This window comes from Protomyctophum bolini (genome assembly GCF_963924005.1).
Source record: "Protomyctophum bolini genome assembly, chromosome: 15".
Classification (NCBI taxonomy): domain Eukaryota; kingdom Metazoa; phylum Chordata; class Actinopteri; order Myctophiformes; family Myctophidae; genus Protomyctophum; species Protomyctophum bolini.
The window spans coordinates 35,759,677-35,779,676 of record NC_137876.1 but is presented as its reverse complement, the minus strand read 5'-3'; the positions used below and the strand labels follow the sequence as shown (position 1 = coordinate 35,779,676).

At 42.2% G+C, this 20,000-nt stretch overlaps 2 protein-coding genes across 2 annotated transcripts in view; one reads left to right on the top strand and one right to left on the bottom strand.

The window, feature by feature from the left end:
- atg9a (ATG9 autophagy related 9 homolog A) overlaps positions 1-11,046 on the top strand; it is an 11,102-nt gene extending 56 nt beyond the window's left edge. Inside the window, exons 1-20 of the mRNA XM_080784009.1 lie at positions 1-87; positions 404-456; positions 1,522-1,673; positions 1,848-1,891; positions 2,133-2,197; positions 2,397-2,546; positions 3,362-3,503; positions 4,337-4,477; positions 4,627-4,747; positions 5,060-5,235; positions 5,334-5,456; positions 5,717-5,904; positions 6,046-6,199; positions 6,607-6,786; positions 7,655-7,870; positions 7,992-8,224; positions 8,380-8,497; positions 8,615-8,885; positions 9,151-9,296; positions 9,418-11,046. The exon at positions 1-87 is cut by the window's left edge and continues 56 nt beyond it. Coding sequence (XP_080640135.1) covers positions 1,571-1,673; positions 1,848-1,891; positions 2,133-2,197; positions 2,397-2,546; positions 3,362-3,503; positions 4,337-4,477; positions 4,627-4,747; positions 5,060-5,235; positions 5,334-5,456; positions 5,717-5,904; positions 6,046-6,199; positions 6,607-6,786; positions 7,655-7,870; positions 7,992-8,224; positions 8,380-8,497; positions 8,615-8,885; positions 9,151-9,296; positions 9,418-9,426 — 2,580 coding nt within the window. The 5' untranslated portion in view covers positions 1-87; positions 404-456; positions 1,522-1,570 and the 3' untranslated portion in view covers positions 9,427-11,046. The remainder of the gene's footprint in view (positions 88-403; positions 457-1,521; positions 1,674-1,847; positions 1,892-2,132; positions 2,198-2,396; positions 2,547-3,361; positions 3,504-4,336; positions 4,478-4,626; positions 4,748-5,059; positions 5,236-5,333; positions 5,457-5,716; positions 5,905-6,045; positions 6,200-6,606; positions 6,787-7,654; positions 7,871-7,991; positions 8,225-8,379; positions 8,498-8,614; positions 8,886-9,150; positions 9,297-9,417) is intronic.
- Positions 1-20,000, bottom strand: part of uggt1 (UDP-glucose glycoprotein glucosyltransferase 1) — a 285,869-nt gene that overhangs the window by 54,458 nt on the left and 211,411 nt on the right. The gene's annotated exons all lie outside the window — the stretch shown is intronic.

Sequence of the window (20,000 nt, the reverse complement as noted above, 5' to 3'; positions counted from 1 at the left end):
TCAAGTCTCTCTCTTAAAAAATAAACCTTTACATTATGAATTATTATTGTCGTGCGGGCGGATATAGGCAGAAGACAGGCTGAGAAGGTAAGGTTTTATCTGTCTGGATTTGTGAAACGATGGCGATGGTGGTGGTGTTTTTGTGAGAGGGGCAGCGGGCCTGGCTGGCACCTATCAACGCCAACAACAACACTACATCTAATCCTGTGTTGTAGCCTATTAATATATTTGTAACTACACATGATTTCGCAACGAGATCAGGCTAGCTGTAGCCTGTGTTGCCCAGGTGCTGTGCAAAGAAACGCAACAACACCTTATGCGCACCTGGATCTCTTTGTGTCGTAGGAAAGACCGTCGTATGGAGACAGCCTTAAAATGATCCTTGCTTCTGTTTTGCTCGCAGTTTGGAATGTTGGATAAACAGGAGAGGCGAGGAGGTCGTACTGCAGAATGGAGGTGAGCACCGAGCAGCAGAGCATATCTACACAGTAGTCTAACACACTCTGAGTCTGAGAGTGTACAAATGTTTATTTTGTACACCCAGGGTTACAACTGGATATTATCAACTTAAGTGTCCAATTGTATTGAGTTGTACTTGAAATGTACTGTAATTCTGCAAACTGTCAATACATACATTAATCAATCAATCAATCAATCAATCAATCAACCCTGATATTTTTACTGTAGGCTATATTGTGCTAACATACTGTACAGTTCCTACGGTTAGGTGGCCTCCAGCCATATGAGCACAGCTGTTTCACAATCATAAAACGGAAACCTTGTTGATGGTGTATTGCAATGTTACATACAACACCGCACACGTGAGCAACGAACATGCGTCAGTGTACATGAATGACACTGACTGATGCCTGAGTGATACCTTTAAAAAAAATCTATCCGAATATGGAGGGAAAACCTGCATTGGTTGGTAACAGGAAAGGTGGGCACAAAAACATTCTGGCCATTAGGGAAAACTGGGCACCTTGGAGGAGGAAGAGTGGGCACCCGGCAGAGTGGTCACTTGGGGAGGAGAAGGGTGGGCACTAGAGAAGAGTGGGCACCAGGAAGACTAGGAACTGTACAAACTTGGCACTAGTCTGGGATGAGTGGGCACTAAGAAAATTTTTGGCACCCAGAAGAGTGGGCACATGAAGTCTTAGGATTCATGCCCACAACGTTTTATAATAGATACTAGATACTGAAAGTTAACTGTGTTTTTCCTGCAGATAATATCAAGGAAGCAGTGAGTGGTTTATTCTCTAGGTATATAGCGCCAATCCCTCTGGGTGTGACTGATAAAGCTGAGTTGATCATTATTTTTCTGGCTACTAACTGTCCTTTCTAACGTGATACTGTATGTAGACAGTAACCTTCCTTAATTGTTTCTTTTCCCGTGCCGTGCCATTTATGATTTTCCGCTGTACATAATATAATATGTATATTGTATAATGACTGTATAATTGTATATTACCTAGTCCCATGATTTTTCTATCGCTCTACATTGAATTCTCTTTGGCCCAGTCTGTAGCTGCAGACTTGGTGGTGGATTGATGTGACTGAAGTTGTTACCATGGCACACTTTGACACGGAGTACCAGCGTCTGGAGGCGTCCTACAGTGACTCTCCACCGGGAGACGAAAATCTGATGGTGCACGTGCCCGATGGAGCTAAATGTATGACACACACACACACACACACACACACACACACACACACACACACACACACACACATACAAGATGTATAAATAAAAGTAAACTTAGATGGTACTTATGATTACTCAATACTGTTTAATTACCGTATAATAATGTTAACAGTTATAATATGTAACTTTAATTCTTTTGCAGCGCAATGGCATCATATAGAAAATCTGGACCTGTTTTTCCAGAGGATATCCTTTTTAAAAATATGATTATCAGTCAGTTCACCTATTGTTAGCTGTATTTGCCCACCAGGTGTATTTTATACAGCTTTCTGTTGATACCATGTTCTCCTCATGTGCCTTATCTGTGATTGCATTCGTCCAGTGAATTCACCCACCCGCCTTTTGTATTGAAGACAAAACATTCTGTACTCCAATACCGGTAAGATCGGTCTCTTCCATTGTTGTTATAGCCCTTAACTTCTCTTACGTCTATAACCTGCACCAGAAGAATGGATTTACCTGTATGCTACTGGGGGAGCTGTTTGAACTAGTGTGCGTACAGTATATATCCCACCCCACACTCTAAAATCCTGACCGTTAAGATGGATATTCCATAATATGCTTTTTGTTAACATTGATAGTAATGTCCCTGCTTAGACAGGACATGTACTCTGTCTCTATTCCTCTTTCAATTGAACACTCTTTCTGTTTGTCTGTCTGTCTGTCTATCTGTCTGTCTCTCTCCATCCAGTCAGCTGCTTTTTGTGGTGGGTTTCACAGTGTTCCTGGCCAACTGTGTGGACTATGATATCCTCTTTGCCAACAAGTTTGTGAACCACACAGACTCCTCTAAAGTTACCTTGCCTGACGCTTTCCTCCCCATTGACGTTTGCAGTGCCCGGTAAGTGAGATATAATACTCCAGAGATTTTCTCTAAAGGTACAACTGGCAGGGTACAAGTAGCTCTGATCATTTTTGAATGCTGGTATGGATGGATGGAATCACACTCCAGTACCTGCTGTAATCAATCCTTTGTTCTGTCTAACATTGTTGCTGTTGGGTAGAAATAAACCATATTTGAACTTTTTATGTTTTTACGCTGTGTGAGCTTGTAGATTAGCTATTTTTCTTAAAGAAAAAATAAGTGAAAGTGAAACTGGCTAAGTCTGTCTGTGAGTTTTCCAATGAAAAGTACTAACAATAGCTTGTGACTAAACAACAGCCACAAAATCCAACTTTTATCTCTTTTTCTTTTCCAGATCAATTTTTTTTGATTGAGTAAGCATTTATTTACAATAGTATAATTGCACAAGGGACTGTTACAGCACACCTCATCTGTCTCTGGTTTGCTACTCATGTGGCATTTCCCTTACACTATGTGTGCCAACATAGAACTTATAAGTGTGATATTTGACCTACTGGTGTGAAACGTTTAGCTCGCAAAGGCCACAGTATGAGACTGTGGTCCAAATCTCCTGCTTTTAAAATGTCATATACTATTCTTTCTCCATTGATACTGACAAGAAAAACACTTTCGTCACACTGCCTACTATTTAAAAATCACAACTTTAAGGAAAGCAAGTAAATATGTAACCTACTTGATATTACTAGACCTAGAGAAATATCAGCACCACTAAAGCAAAATTAGATGGCGTATCTGATACCTTTCACTGTGTGGATATGCTTTTAAAAGTCATGAAATGTCTCTCTCCTCAGTATCGGTGACAACGCGTTTGTGATCTTCGTGTTGGTGATCTCTGGCATGTTCTGGCTGCACCGACTGGTGAAGTTTATCTACAATGTCTGCTGCTACTGGGACATCAGATCCTTCTACACCAGTGCCCTCAAGATGACCATGGTGAGACCAGGAATGCATAATACTATGTATAAGGATATCACTCTAAAGAGATTTGTTACAGCCATAATGCTAGTGACAATCCTCCTTGAAGGACGCCATTTCAGCCTTCATTATAATATGGGACCATTTTTGTCTGGCTGAAATCATCCTTTAATATTAGTAAATTGAAAGTAGAGTAGTAGTAGTAGTAGTAGTAGTATAGTCTGAGGGATATTGGTGCATTACTGGATAACTAACTAATGTGCTTGTTATGAACACAGGCCACCTGGGCACTAAATAAGTCATGGCTAACATCATAACAGAGCGGAAGAAAATGCTACTTGGGCCTTTAGATATGACCAGTAAGACGCGCAAACGCGGGAAGCGAACGCAGCTCGTACATATTTGGGTTTTGGACGTATAGCTGCTTTGGGGACTCCTTATATGGTTATGGCTGAGTCATGGTGACACAAATCACTCAGCTCCATATATCGGCACAAAAGCGGGACAGACAGACAGACAGACAGACAGACAGACAGACAGACAGTATGCAACACACTCCATATTTGGACGTAGCTCCATATATGGGCACAAAGGGGGGACACACACACGCACAGACATGATCTGCTAGGTCTCATAGTAAGTGCTCACTGCGTTCGCAATAATCACAGCTGATCTGAAAACATTATGGTTGAGCCTTGAGACCATTGCACATTATGAGTTGGAGTCTGGAGAGGAGTCTGGACTTTCCTGCTGCCTGTTTGTTTATGTTTTCGTATCTGTAACTACAGTGTTTATTACTCCATATTATATGTTATGTTTGCCTCTAACCCTCACTGTGCTGCATTCTCCAGTCAGAGCTGCCCTACGCAACGTGGCAAGAAGTTCAAGCCAGAATCGTGGAGATCCAGAAGGAACACCAGATCTGCATTCATAAGAAGGAACTGTCAGAACTCGACATCTACCACCGTATCCTCCGCTTCAAAAACTACATGGTACAGTAATGTGCATGTGTGGGAATATGTGTGTGAGGGTGTATTGTCAGCAGACTGCATAATCTGATATTCTGCTGTAACCTTTTAGCACTGACACGACCACCTGCTGTAAACGTGGCATGATGTCACCTGTCTTCCTGTCTCTTCAGGTTGCCATGGTGAATAAGTCACTCCTTCCTGTACGTTTCCGACCTCCCTTACTTGGAGAGATTGTGTTCTACACGCGTGGTCTCAAGTACAACTTTGAGCTCATCTTCTTTTGGGGACCAGGTGTGTGTGCGTGTGTGCGTGCGTGCGTGCGGCGCCTAGCTGTGTGAACTGAGACTCTAGTCTATACAATAAAATGTGTACTATAAACTCATCTTCATATAATATTTTGGCAGTTACTATTCTACAAATTCAGGTACTTCCATCTTAACTGTTCATTAACTGGAACTGGGACACAGGGTCTTTTGTCAAACAGTTGCCTAAGTTAGTTTCAGTTGTCTACATTAGTTCTGTGTTGGTTTAATTCAAAGCCCTGTATTATAAATTATGGGTAATTTTACCTCCTTTTCTCCCCTTCTCTCTGTCCAACTCCAGGCTCTCTGTTTGAGAATGAATGGAGTCTGAAGCAAGAGTACAAGAGAGGAGGAAACAGGCTGGAGTTGGCAGACAAACTGGCATCTCGTATATTGTGGATTGGCATTGCCAATCTTTTGTTTTGTCCAGTCATTCTAGTGTGGCAGATCCTCTACGCCTTCTTTAGTTACACTGAGGTAACCAGTCTGTTAGATTTCATGTCTGAATTGATGTACTGTAGTGTAGTTACTGAACAAAATTGTGTGCGTTTGCGTATGCATGTGTCCATTTGCAGGTAATAAAGCGGGAGCCTGGTTCTCTGGGAGCCAGGTGCTGGTCTCTCTATGGTCGATGTTATCTGCGTCACTTCAATGAGCTGGACCATGAGCTCATGTCACGTCTCAGCAAGGGATACAAGGTATCCTGTACTTCATTTCTCGTCTAAATTATAGTCATTTTAGGCATTTAGCAGACGCTCTTGTCATAATTAAAGGATTGTCAAAATTTTAACAGCTCTGCGAGCTTGTACTTCTGCTATTTTTGAACATTTTGGAAAAATCTTGAAAGTGTGAGAACTACTGATTTAAGTACTGCACGTGAATCTGTTTCAATATAAACTCCCATTTCCTTGTTTTCTATGTTCCTGTTTTTTCCCCTTCTTTTTTTACTCCCTTTTAGGCTTCATCCAAGTATATGAACTGTTTTCTGTCCCCACTGCTGACTGTGGTGGCTAAGAATGTAGCATTCTTCGCTGGCTCGCTCCTGGCTGTTCTTATCGCCCTGACGATCTATGACGAGGACGTTCTTGCCGTGGAGCATGTTCTCTCATCCATCACACTGCTTGGAGTGTGTGTCACTGTCTGCAGGTAGAAGTCACTGCCAGTCAGTACGCCTGGTGGATTCTGTCACTGTCATCGGCTTTACATTTGTACATTCCGGACTTCCTCTCTACATTTCCTGTCCATTAACTCAAAGCCTGTCAATCTCTCCCCTTTATTTTCCCACAGGTCATTCATTCCTGACAAGCACATGGTGTTTTGTCCTGAGCAGCTGTTGAGGGTGATCCTGGCTCATATTCATTACATGCCAGACCACTGGCAGGGAAATGCACACAGATATGAGACCCGTGACCAGTTCTCTCAGCTCTTCCAGTACAAGGCTGTGAGTAATGTAGTGCTCATAAAAGAAAATGGAGTTCACACACTGGTGACAAATAAGTTCCACTGTTTTATTGTGTTCAACATTTCGATCAAGAGATCTCTTGATGTAAACTGTTGCTTGTCTGCACCTGGGCAGATGTGTGTGCAGTGTGCACTGTCCTTTTTTATGCAGTACTGTAGTGCTGCCTTTTTGAGGTGCAAGAAAAGAAAACAATTTGGGTAGTAGATGGAGTAGATGCAAATTTCATAATAACTTTGAGCCTTTTTCAGAATGTAGATTTTTGGCTAATGAAAGTGCATGGGAGTGGTTTTATAACTGCTGAATGGTAGTTTTTGTTAGGCTCTCTGTGATGACTCATTTGAAGGAGGATCATAACTTCTCTTTTCTCCTCTCTGCATGCATTCCAGGTTTTTATCCTGGAGGAGCTGATCAGTCCAGTAGTGACTCCCTTCATCCTGATCTTCTCCCTGAGGAGAAAGTCTCTGGAGATCATTGACTTCTTTAGGAACTTCACTGTGGAGGTGATTGGGGTGGGAGACACCTGCTCCTTTGCTCAGATGGATATTAGGCAACATGGACACCCGGCGGTGAGACACACTCACACATGCACACATTCATTGTGTTAGAACTTGCACATACAGTATGTTTGGATGAGAGAGATGTACAGTGTGTCCTGCTGTTGGATTTTCATCCCCCAATTAATTTTTTCCCCCAAACAAACCCCAATTTCTTTCAATGTTTCCTTTAATTCAAGGAAAAATAATATTAGCAATATAAGGTTCTCCTTATGCTGCCCACACCCAGTTCAGCGTTGTTGAAAACTAGTGCTTAGCATACCTACCTACCCTGGGTAAATTAAAGAAATATGACAAAAACACAGTTTCCGCTCACTTGCATCAGCCAACACAGTAAGTCTGTTTGGATTTTCTGAGGTCCTTCACACAACCTGGAATACTAAAAATACAATAGGTTTTACACCCTTTTAGCCAGGCTTCTTATTTATATCTAGACATTTAGCAGATGCTCTTAACCAGAGCGTCTTACAAGTGCAAGATCATAGTAAAAGTCATGAACACTAGTGAAATGACAGGAATGGAGGCCAAAGGGTTGTTGGTGTTTGTGTTTGTGTGTGTGTGTGTGTGTGTGTGTGTGTGTGTGTGTGTGTGTGTGTGTGTGTGTGTGTGTGTGTGTGTGTGTGTGTGTGTGTGTGTGTGTGTGTGTGTGTGTGTGTGTGTGTGTGTGTGTGTGTGTGTGTGTGTGTGTGTGTGTGTGTGTGTGTGTGTGTGTGAGATGCAAGTGGAGGGAAATAGACTGAAGTATTCCAAAATACTGTAAATAACCTAGAACAATCAAACAATGCCATGTGCAAAGCCACGGAACAATGTTAAATACACACTTATATCAGGGCAACACTGTTAAAAATCATTGTCTGTTTTACCTCCTCTCCCACTCTAGTGGATGTCAGAAGGGAAGACAGAGGCGTCGATCTACCAGCAGGCAGAGAATGGGAAGACAGAGCTGTCTCTGATGCACTTTGCCATTACCAACCCCCAGTGGCAGCCTCCTCATGAGACCAATCACTTCATTAGTCAGCTTAAAGAACGGGTCCAAAGAGAGGCTACCGGGGCCCCTACAGACACACATACATTCACCTCACTGTCCCAGTCTGAGGTATGGACACACAAAAAAGTAAATTGTATTGTTGGACATCTTCAACTCTTTAGAGGAGTAAAACATGCATGTTTGATTTATGCACCTCTTCTCTCTCTCTGTCTCTACCTGTCTCCCATAGCCAAGGAGTCTCGTTGCCAATCTCTTGGCAGGCCCACCCACATTAGCCTCTGTTCATTTTGGCCGGGATGGCTCTTTGACCAATCACACTGCCGCCGGCATTGGCGAGGGGGCGTCGGCCTTGCGCTCCCTTTCTCCAGTCAGTAGCAGTCTTCACCTGAGAGGCAGCTTTAGTGCTGCTCAGAGGGGCATTGGCCACGCCTCAGTCACAAGCAGGCCAATGGCAGGCTCTGGGTAAGATTACATTTCTTTAAACAAATTTTTGAGCATTGTTAACTTGACAATAATTATGTTATTGTTGATGAGTATAAATGTATTCTAAAGGCTGTACTCTTCATTTTAATTTTATCCATTGACTTCATTCCTCCCTCACCCATTCACTCTTTCAGGACTGATGCACATACGATCAGCTCAGGCAGCAGTGCATGGGAGGGACAGCTGACCAGTTTGGTTCTATCAGAGTATGCCTCCACTGAGATGAGCATCCATGCACTCTACATGCATGAGGTAGGTGTGTGCGTGTGTTTGAGATGCAGAGAAGTGTGTCTCTTTGTGTTGGAAAGAAAGTGCAAGACAAAAATGATTCTGACTATGTGACAATACCCCTTTTACATGCCCCTGTAGCTCCACAAGCAGCAGTCCCGTGGCGAGCTGTCTCGTCACACATGGCACAGACAGGATAGCGACGACAGTGGTGACAGCGTCCCTGACGAGGTCAGAAGTGAGCCCAACCCTCACTCCAGACACTTCCCGCGGTCACACACCTTCCCCACCGCAGTCCCCAGCCCCAGTGCCATTCCCAACTCGGCCTCAGCTAGGTGTAGTACCAACACAGGCCAGGAGGGTCCGCCGCTACAGAGCAGCAGCCAGCGTGGCTACAGAGGAACCACCACAGGTAGTTATGGTTATAGAAGTATGGTAGTACTAGTTATCAATGTAGACTCTGGACTACGTGTGGATTTGAGGATTTGTAGGTTGTCAAGATCATAACTAGAAACTAGAAAGTCGCAAATCTGGGAAATTGTGTGGTTGCACTGACAATTTCAAGCTTTGAGTCTTGCAGTACAGTATGATGATGATGTATTGACCCACATTATGTCACAGGGAAACCAATAACGGCAATTGTCCCATTAATGCTTTTGCCTCTCTTTGTTTTCCAGATTCCTTAGGTTCAGGTGGCAGGGTGGTGAGGTCTGCACATGTTCCCATGGGAGGGTGGGCAGAGGATGACCAGGCAGCCCCACGGCACCATGATTCCGTACCAGAGGAGGGCTCTGAGGAGGAGATGCCACCACATATACACAAGGTGTGTGTGTGTGTGTGTGTGTGTGTGTGTGTGTGTGTGTGTGTGTGCGTGTGCGTGCGTGCGTGTGCGTGCGCGCGCTGCAGCAAATAGATATTTTATTTTTGCCTTTCTTTCTTTGCAGGTGACGTAAATGAGGATTACTCCCCCATCCCTCCAGCTGCTCACAGATAGCCCATCACATACCTTCTTTCTTGACATGCTCCACTGACTGACTTTCAAACTGAACTGAACTAACCCCAGATTAACCGTCTGCCCTGACACGGCGGAAGATGGACACGTGCAAAACTGGGAATGCCATGTTATTTATGAATACTTCTTGATCCTGTGAAATCCTTCTGACGCGACACCCACAGATGGATGTCAGCATTGGCAAATCAAGAGACAGCCTGCTCTTGGCTTCTGTGATATTATATCTTACTAAACAAGGAAAGTAGGGGTGACTCTAACCTATGTATCAGAATATTATCTACAGGATTAAGTTGCTTCTAATAGCCACCAGTTACATTGTACTACACTACTCTATTTTGTGAATGAAAAAATGTCCAATGGAAGAGCATGTGTCACTCTGTGACGGAGACAAAAATGTAAGGCTCTTGTCACTGCTGGGGTCATCCTGGACATTCTTTAAGTTATTGCAACCAGCACATGGAATGTGTTGGATATTTTTCTGCTACCTCTCTTTGTTCACCAACAAGGAAACTGGGGAATTTCTGCTGTTTGACAACAAGTTAGTTAGAATTAATGACAGGGGTTCCCAAAGTGTTTTTGGAAGTCTGCAGCTGATGCACTGACTTTCATTGTGTATATCTGATTCTGTATCGGTGGTTTAGAGGCTGTTTATCTTGCTCTCTTTCCCCCTCTGTAATTTATTTTTAAGTGTCCATCCAACAGCATAAGATGAAGCTGACAATTTTTTAATCATAAGATGTAATGTAATCCGACTTACCTGTTTGTTTCTCCCTGATTCTTTCTTGTATGTATTGCACTTAAAGTGGATGGTCTAAAACTTAATTTATACCCAGTTGTGTGCCAGTGCCAAAAATAGGTGATCAACAACTCACATCTTATCGTGTCGCAACCTTGTAAACTATTTTCACATGCAACACTGGCGTGGAACTAGCTAAAATGGAGACAAAACTCCTCCCAAAGTCCAGCTCTGTTCAAGACGTAAGCCTCATGTTTAAGAATCAGTGTGATTTTTGCCAGGTTTACTGCACACACACAAATTTAAATATTCATTGGAGTATTTCATAGCAACCATAATTCTAAATGTAATATCGGAGTAATAACATTTTAAAGCCAACTTTGTGTGGCGTGTATGTACAGTAACTAGAATACACTGTATGTATGCAATCACATGTCAAGAGACATTTGAGTTTTTGCTGTTAATAATTTATTATTAATTGTCATGAAATTACATTTTCTTCAAGCATGCAGGGCTGTTTTAACATGTGCATGACCATCTACCCTACAGTTTGCTGAAAACAGCCATCGCCACACTTGCAGGCAGAGTGCTCTCTGAATCACAACTTGCATGTCTTTCTGTTCTACTTAAATTTAGATAATGCACTTTACTTTTTATACAGAGGACGAACTCAAATCTTTTTATTTGTTCAATTTTTTTGGTCATTTGATTGTGTCAAGGCTATTTCAGCATTGTTTCAGTTAGTTTTTTTTTGTTGCTTTTTTGGGGGTTTGTTTTGTAACCCTGTAAAATACCATTTTGTACAGTTGTAAATTAATCAATTACAATTATAAATCTATCTGGAAAAAGAAGCTACTTGTACAACAAGAAGAGGGTTACTGAGTGGAAAGAAGTAGATTGGGCTATTGGTCTTCCATCAAATTCCTACACTAGCCACAAGCTGGGGAACATTGGACTGTGAGGGGGGGAAGAAAATATGGTAAAATGAAATCTTGAGGAAGGGAAGCTATGCAATTCTCAGTTTTATGTAAAAGCACCACATTTTTTTAAACTCGTTTTAAGGGGCAGTATGGATCACAAGGTCGCTGGTTCGATCCCCGCTTCAACCAAGGTCACCATAGAATCAAGGCGATAATGAGAAGACAGCGATTTACATCCAGAGCAAGAACAAAACATACTGTAGCAATACAAAAAAAGACATGCTCGAAGTCAACTAGAATTCAAGCAGTCCAATTATCTCAGTGGAAGCACACTAGCCCAGAATATAGAATATATTGGAAGTGAGCTGCGATGAAGAAGTGAGCAAATTAAGTTAGGCTTTTAATTACCAGGTGCTACGCCGTGCAGATTTCTGCAATGGGTGTCATCACTTTTTGAAAACTGTCAAGTGGCATTTCTTCCTCAGCCTATAGTGGGAATAGGCATGCACGGCCGTGGATATGCACGGCTTGGGATATCCGTGGATATGCACGGCTTGGGATATCCGTGGATATGCTCCTGAGGAGGATTCTAAAAACGACTTATAAATCCTAAAGCCTTGTTTATACTTCACTGTGCAACGGTCGTATGCTGGAAAATAGCAGATATGCAAACTCACAGCACATCTCATTCAAGACACTGAACTTGCAGATCTGCCATTTCTGTCATCCAAATGCATTATATGGTTAAATGGGCCCTAAGAGATGCAGAAATTAACTAGAAAAAGTGCCCTTCTGGGCACAGGTCTCCACCAGGAGGATAGGAGAGTGTGTGATGTTTGGCAAAATGTATAGGAGTAATTTAAACATGTTTGTTTGGGTTTGTGTGTGTGTGTGTGTGTGTGTGTGTGTGTGTGTGTGTGTGTGTGTGTGTGTGTGTGTGTGAACTTGGCCTGTTGTAGCGCCATCATGAGGCTGATTTGAAAGCTGTCAAGTGGCATTTCTTCCTCAGTCTATAGTGGGAAAGCCATGACGGCCACGTCTTCCTTCTCAGAATGCATTTATTTCATGTGGATTCCAAGGGATTCGATTTCCCAAAAGTCGTAACTGATCTGACAGTGCCTGTTCCTCTCCGATCGCTGATGTGCATCACTTCAATGTCCACAACTTCAGTTATGATATTTAGCGTGGTGACTTCTCCTTGCACCAGCCATCCAAATACACTTTCCAGTGCAACTATTCATTCAGTCTCTCCATTTTTCCTGTGACCATTTTCCAATATTGGTCTCCGCCAATTAGGACTCCTAATTCCACTGCATCCATCCCTATGATGGGTCCTACATCTGCTATGGTAGCTAGGCGGGAAATAGCTGTTTTCAATGCATGATAGTTCAGTTGGTGATACAAGCATGAAATTTGGTACAGATGTCCTTCATATGTCCCTAATCGATAATCAACCTCGGGCCACGCAGAATTCCAATTTTTTCAAGGTGGCCCGCCAGTTTTAAAAATGGCTGCAACTGTAAATACGTTTTGGACTATTAGCTAGGCGGGAATAAAGGTGATAGTTCCGTTGGTGATACAAGCATGAAATTTGGTACAGATGACCTTTATATGACCATAATCGATAATCAACCTCGGGCCACGCAAAATTCCTCCATTTTCCAAGATGGCCGCCAGAAATTGCATAAATGTACATCTGCTCATGGTTAATCCACAGTTGGCGATACAAGCATGAAATTTGGCACAGATGACCTTTATATGACCATAATCGATAATCAACCTCGGGCCACGCAAAATTCCTCCATTTTCCAAGATGGCCGCCAGTTTGCAATTGGACAGCTAGGCGGGAAATAGAGGTGATAGGTCAGTTGGTGATACAAGCATGAAATTTGTTACAGATGACCTTTATATGACCATAATCGATAATCAACCTCGGGCCACGCAAAATTCCTCCATTTTCCAAGATGGCCGCCAGTTTGCAATTGGACATACGTTTTGGACTACACCAATTTGAGGGGTCTGTAAAACTTAGAATTTCCCCTAATTTTGGTATAAGATATGTCCTGGAGGTATTTCTACCAAGTGAGATAAAACAATAACATTAGGTTCCAATATGGCGGCATATTTTTCAATATGGCTGCTGAGAAATTGCATAAATGTACATCTGCTCATGGTTAATCCACAGTTGGTGATGCTCATGGTTAATCCACAGTTGGTGATACAAGCATGAAACTTGGCACAGATGTCCTTCATATGTCCCTAATCGATAATCAACCTCGGGCCACGCAGAATTCCAATTCTTTCAAGGTGGCCCGCCAGTTTTAAAAATGGCTGCAACTGTAAATACGTTTTGGACTATATGACCTTGCTGGGGCTGTAAATATTTTATTTCCCCACAATTTGTTATAAGAGAATATGTTCTGGAGGTATTTCTACTAAGTACAATAAAGAATATATATATTGGGTTCCAATATTGGGTTCCAATATTGCATAAATGTACTGTTCATGGTTCACAGTTGGTGATAAACATTTGTCACAGATCACTTTTATACCACCCTAATTCATAATCAACCTTGGGCCACGCAGAATTCCTGAATATTTCAAGATGGCTGACAGGTTTTCAAAATCTGCCCAGCCCAATTGACAATTTTTAAGTATTGTATAGTGTCATTGCACTACCAGGGCACACTGGTTGACACTATAGCTGTGAGACTCAGCATGGGGTTCAATGCTAGCTATTAATTAATATTTTTTCTAGTTTCCTAAATGTTGTTTAGGTTGCCCCAAATTAAACTTAAACAGCCGCACCTGAATTGACAGGATGTGCCAGCGCGGGAGAGCCGAGCCAAGGAAGACGGGGCTTTAGTCTTTCGGACGGTGTACAGATCACACAGGAATTAAATAGCATTGGATGAATGATCGGACTGGGGGTAGGATAGTCATGTTATTATCTGAGCCCAGTTGTATCCCATACTGTAAAGTGTATCTTTTTTTTTCATTGGTGGTAAAAGGATAAACCCTCGGCCTACGAAATTGCAATGGACACACAGGCAGAAATGCCATCATGTTCATCACAGGAAAACAGTACATCTAGTACAACCTATTGGAATTTGTGCTGTTTGTGCCAGCGTTCTACAGTTGAGAAGCTAATTGATGCCACTAGCAGTGGTTATGTGACATTGGCTACCAATATTCCCCAGTTTTACGAACTGAATTGCATGCCAATAATGTTTGACCCCAAGCGACTTGATGACGGTGATGGAATTCAGTTGACACTTGAGAGGAACAAAGCCACATACCATGATTCATGTAAACTGAAGTTTAAAGCAACAAAATTGGAAAGAAAAAGGAAGTCCAAGTCATCAGAAGAGAAGTGTGAAGTACCTTGTGCTAAGTTCACTCGCAGCAGCCTTAATAAGACTTCTGCAGAAGCTGATTATGAAACGACAGGAGAGTGTTTCATATGTAACCAGACAGACACAAAGAAGAATCTGAGAGAAGCGATGTCTCTCACAATGACTACCAAGCTGCAGAGAATTGCCCAAAACCTGCTGGACGATAACCTTCTGGCAAAGCTCAGTGTTGGAGACGTAGTTTCCCAAGAGTACAAGTACCATATTGTATGTTTAACAAGAGTGTACAACAGAGAAAGAGCTAGGCTTAGCTCACAAAATACAGACTCCAATGAAGGAACACACAAGCAAGAAGCATATGCTTATGCTTTAGCTGAACTTGAAATATTCATCAGGGAAAAACGTCTTCAAACCGAAGGATCTTGCTATTTCAGATTGCTGGACTTGTATAATATATACAAAAATCGTCTTGATAAAATGAATGTTGATGCTTCTTCTGTTAATCGTACAAGACTGAAAGAGCAAATTGTTGCACGCATACCAGAGCTTGAGCCATACAACAAGGGGAAAGAAATCTGGTTTGCCTACAAGCAAAGTGTTGGAACTGCCCTTGCCACAGCATTTGACGCACAGACTGCACAGACTGTTGTGAAAACTGCTATGATAATAAGGAAACAAATGCTTGAGCATAAATGTGAATTTACAGGAGAACTTACAGAGGAATCTCAAAAGGAATCAGTGCCATCCAGTTTGCTCAAATTTGTTAGCGTGCTGCAGAATGGTGTAAATATTGAATCCCAACTAGAGTCAGATGTCACACAAGCTGATGTGGCTCTAGCACAACTTTTGCAGTATAACTGTCGCAAAAGCCAAACTTCATCATATCATTCCACATTCAGAGAACCACCATTTCCTATTTACATTGGCCTTCTGATATATGCCAAAACAAGAAAGCGTCATTTGATTGATCTCCTGCACAAATATGGCCTAAGTATAAGCTATGACAGGGTCATAGAAATTACAAAGGATTTGGGAACAGCAGTTGTCATCAGAGCTGAAGATGAAGGTGTGGTTTGTCCAAACTTGCTTAGAAAAGGACTGTTCACAACCTGTGCTGTTGACAACTTGGACCACAATCCGAGTTCAACAACTTCAAAGTCATCTTTCCATGGAACAGGGTTGTCATTTTTTCAGCACCCAGATGGTGACAGCAGAGGGGAGGTCAGAATTTTGCCACAGATCCAGAAATCAGGAACAAAATCAAAGAAGGTTCCATGCCTCCCTGATTACTACACAAATGTGCCTCCTGCCTCATTTGGACAAAGCAATCCAGTCCCATTATCAGAAGAGAGTGTAGGACACAGTCAGCTTATGCTTCCAAAACAACTTTGTCTAGAGTATCAATGGCTCAAAAAGGTCTCTTTGTCAATGGATACAGAAGAGACAGTTTCACTATCCTGGTCTGCACATCATGCTTCCAAGGAAAGACATGCACAATTTGAAATAACCTTGTCTGCAATGATGCCTCTGTTCCCGGAATTGGCACATTCTGTTGCTATGATCAAACACGCCATGGATTTGGCAAAGACAACCACGACTTTTCTGAACCCAGGTCAGGTTCCAGTAATGGCAGTTGATCAGCCACTCTTTGCCATCGCAAAACAGGTACAGTGGAAATGGCCTGACTTGTATGGAGAAGTGGTCATAATGTTTGGAGGACTACATTTGGAAATGTGCGCCCTCAAGATGCTAGGTGATATCCTCAAAGACAGTGGGTGGACCATAGCGCTAACAGAAGCAGAGGTAGCCTCTGCAGGAACAGCAGAATCATTTATTCATGCCTCACATGTGAAAAAGACTCGCCTAGCACACCAGGTCACAGCCTGCAGTCTTTACCAGTTGTGTAAGACAGCATATGGAAAATATCTGCAAGAAGCAGAGGATACAGATGTTGAGAGTTTCGAACAATGGATCTCAAGACGTGAGTCAGAGAGTCCACAATTCCACTTTTGGAACCTTGTGCTTCGACTAGAGCTCCTTGTTCTCCTATTCATCAGGTCATACCGTGAGTCTAACTTTGAACTTTACAAAGATGTCCTACAGGAACTCCTTCCTTTCTTTTTTGCCCTGGATCACGTTCACTACGCCAGATGGCTTTCAGTTCATTTGAGAGACATGGAGACCCTAGACAGCAACACATTTGCCCAGTTTTTACAAGGCAAATTCACTGTGCATAAAACAGCTCGCCCATTTTCATCTATTGCTATTGACCAAGCACATGAACAAAACAATGCTCATGTGAAAGGAGATGGTGGAGCTATTGGCCTTTTGGAAGATGAAGCTGCCCTTCGAAGATGGACTGTGTCTGGACCAGAAGTGAGTCGCCTTATTGAAGAATTTGAAAATGAGCCTTTTGAAACACAGTCAACTAAAAAACACCTCGAAGATGTTGAGTGCATACAGAAAGATTTCAAAGAGAAAGTGAGGAACCTGAAGAAAGTCTTTCTTGAAATGGGAAACCCATTTGAGGAGGATTCGACTGACTTACTTGTGCTAGACACCCACGAAATAGTAGACACCAATGTTAGCAAGTCTTTGAAATCTCTTGAAACTCTTGGAAAGAAACAGTTGACAGAATTCAAAGAGCAACTCAAAACCCCAAGAAGGTTTTATGACCCTATTCGAAAGAACAAGGTGCCCCTGTTCAGTCGAAAATCCAAGCCTAGTGTTTCAAAAGACAAAGAAAAATTGCAAACACTGAAAGATGATTACCGTCTCTTCTCGCGCCTTTTTATATCATGTCAGAATCGAGACTGTGACCTAGAAGAGTTCTTCCAGCATGAAAACCAGAGTTCTCCACCTGCTCTGGCCAGAGCTGGACAAATGCACCTAGGGCAGAAGTCCCAACTTCTACCTTTGCTGGAAAAACATGTGACCAGTGTGCCTGATAGAGAACCTCCTGCTGATGCCATAATAATTGATGGTGCTGCTTTGGTAAATTCCCTACGTCCCTCTAGTGGTTCAACATTTGAGTCCTATGCAATTAATGAAGTCTTGCAAAAATTGCACAAATATGCAAACGGTCACCAACAACTTCACATAGTGTTTGATGTCTACAAGGAAGACAGTCTGAAATCCCAAACAAGGCAGAAACGAGGCACTGGAGTGCGGCGCAGAGTAGGTGGTGGAATCAGGACACCTACTAACTGGGCCAGTTTCCTCAGGAATGATCTCAATAAAACGGAACTCTTTGAGTTTCTGGCACATAAAATTGCTTCCATGGACACACAGACTTGCACTACTGTCACAATGGGAAATGCAGTACTTTGCAACTTGGATGAGCAAGATGTGTCTGACTTACAAGGTTGCACTCACGAGGAAGCTGACACAAGGATGTTCCTTCATGCCGCCTATGCTGCAAATCATGGTGTGTCAGATGCCATCATCTGCAGCTCAGATACTGATGTTGTTGTCATAGCAGTTTCCCTTTTTCAAAGACTTGGCTTGAAAAAGCTGTGGATTGACTTTGGCCGGGGGAAAGACCGCAGATGGATCCCAATTCATGAAATTGCATCAGCTATGGGATCAAAGACATCAGGTCTTCCCTTCTTCCATGCATTCAGCGGATGTGATACTGTTTCGTCCTTCCATGGAAAGGGGAAAAGGTCAGCATGGCAGACATGGAATGTGTTTGATAAAATATCCCCAGTCTTTACCAAATTAGGTTCAACACCTGTTGCAGTAACCGATGAAGACATGCAAGTCCTTGAGGAGTTCGTAGTACTCATGTACGATAAAAGTAGTTCCTACAAGGAAGTGAATGAGGCACGACTGGACTTGTTTGCTAGAAAGCAGCGATTATATGATTGCATTCCACCAACAAGTGCTGCTCTAAAGGAACATTGCAAGAGAGCTGCATACCAAGCAGGACATATATGGGGCCAGTCACTCTTGTGCAGTCCTGTTTTGCCAAGTCCAATCCACTGGGGATGGCACCAGACGGACAGAACCTGGCTTCCACACTGGACAGATCTTCCAGCAGTGGCCAAATCATGCCAGGAGCTGACGCGATGTGGTTGTAAAAAGGAATGTTGTGGCCGCTGCAAATGTTTTAAGTCTGGGCTTATTTGCACACACCTCTGTGGTTGCAGTTGCTAGTACAGTATACTGGAAAAAAAAGAAGAAAAAAGAAAAAAAGAAAAAAAGAAAAAAGAAGAAAAAAAGCACTAAGCTTTATGGGATGCAAGTTTGTGTATGGTGATATAATAATATTTAACATATGTCACCCTATTTGAACTTAGGTCATTCAAAATCATTCAAATCACTTTAAAATGTAAAAAAAAAAAAAAAAAAAAATATGGGCTGAATATACAGAAACCTCCCCGTGGTGCAGCCTGGGAAACACTGGTTGAATATACATCCAAGAGGACAGAATATGATACTGCCAGTAGGCCAATCTCTGTATACTTATTACTTATCTACCTACCTACTTTAAAATGTGCCATAAATGGATTATGTGTATGGTAATTTACAAATGCATGTGTTACAAGCTCATGTGGAATAACCATATAGGCCTATATTTCTGCAATTTCTCGGCAGCCATATTGAAAAACGTATAGGTCCAATTGCAAACCATCTTGAAAAATGCGTTGCCTAATGTTGATTATCAATTAGGGTGGTATAATGGTAATCTGTGCCAAATTTCATGCTTGTATCGCCAACTGTGGATTAACCATGAGCAGATGTACATTTATGCAATTTCTCAGCAGCCATATTGAAAAATATGCCGCCATATTGGAACCTAATGTTATCTCACTTGGTAGAAATACCTCCAGGACATATCTTATACCAAAATTAGGGGAAATTCTAAGTTTTATAGACCCCGCAAATTGTTGTAGTCCAAAACGTATGTCCAAATTGCAAACTGGCGGCCATCTTGGAAAATGGAGGAATTTTGCGTGGCCCGAGGTTGATTATCGATTATGGTCATATAAAGGTCATCTGTACCAAATTTCATGCTTGTATCACCAACTGTGGATTAACCATGAGCATCACCAACTGTGGATTAACCATGAGCAGATGTACATTTATGCAATTTCTCAGCAGCCATATTGAAAAATATGCCGCCATATTGGAACCTAATGTTATTGTTTTATCTCACTTGGTAGAAATACCTCCAGGACATATCTTATACCAAAATTAGGGGAAATTCTAAGTTTTATAGACCCCGCAAATTGTTGTAGTCCAAAACGTATGTCCAAATTGCAAACTGGCGGCCATCTTGGAAAATGGAGGAATTTTGCGTGGCCCGAGGTTGATTATCGATTATGGTCATATAAAGGTCATCTGTACCAAATTTCATGCTTGTATCACCAACTGACCTATCACCTCTATTCCCGCCTAGCTGTCCAATTACAAACTGGCGGCCATCTTGGAAAATGGAGAAATTTTGGTGGCCCGAGGTTGATTATCGATTATGGTCATATAAAGGTCATCTGTGCCAAAT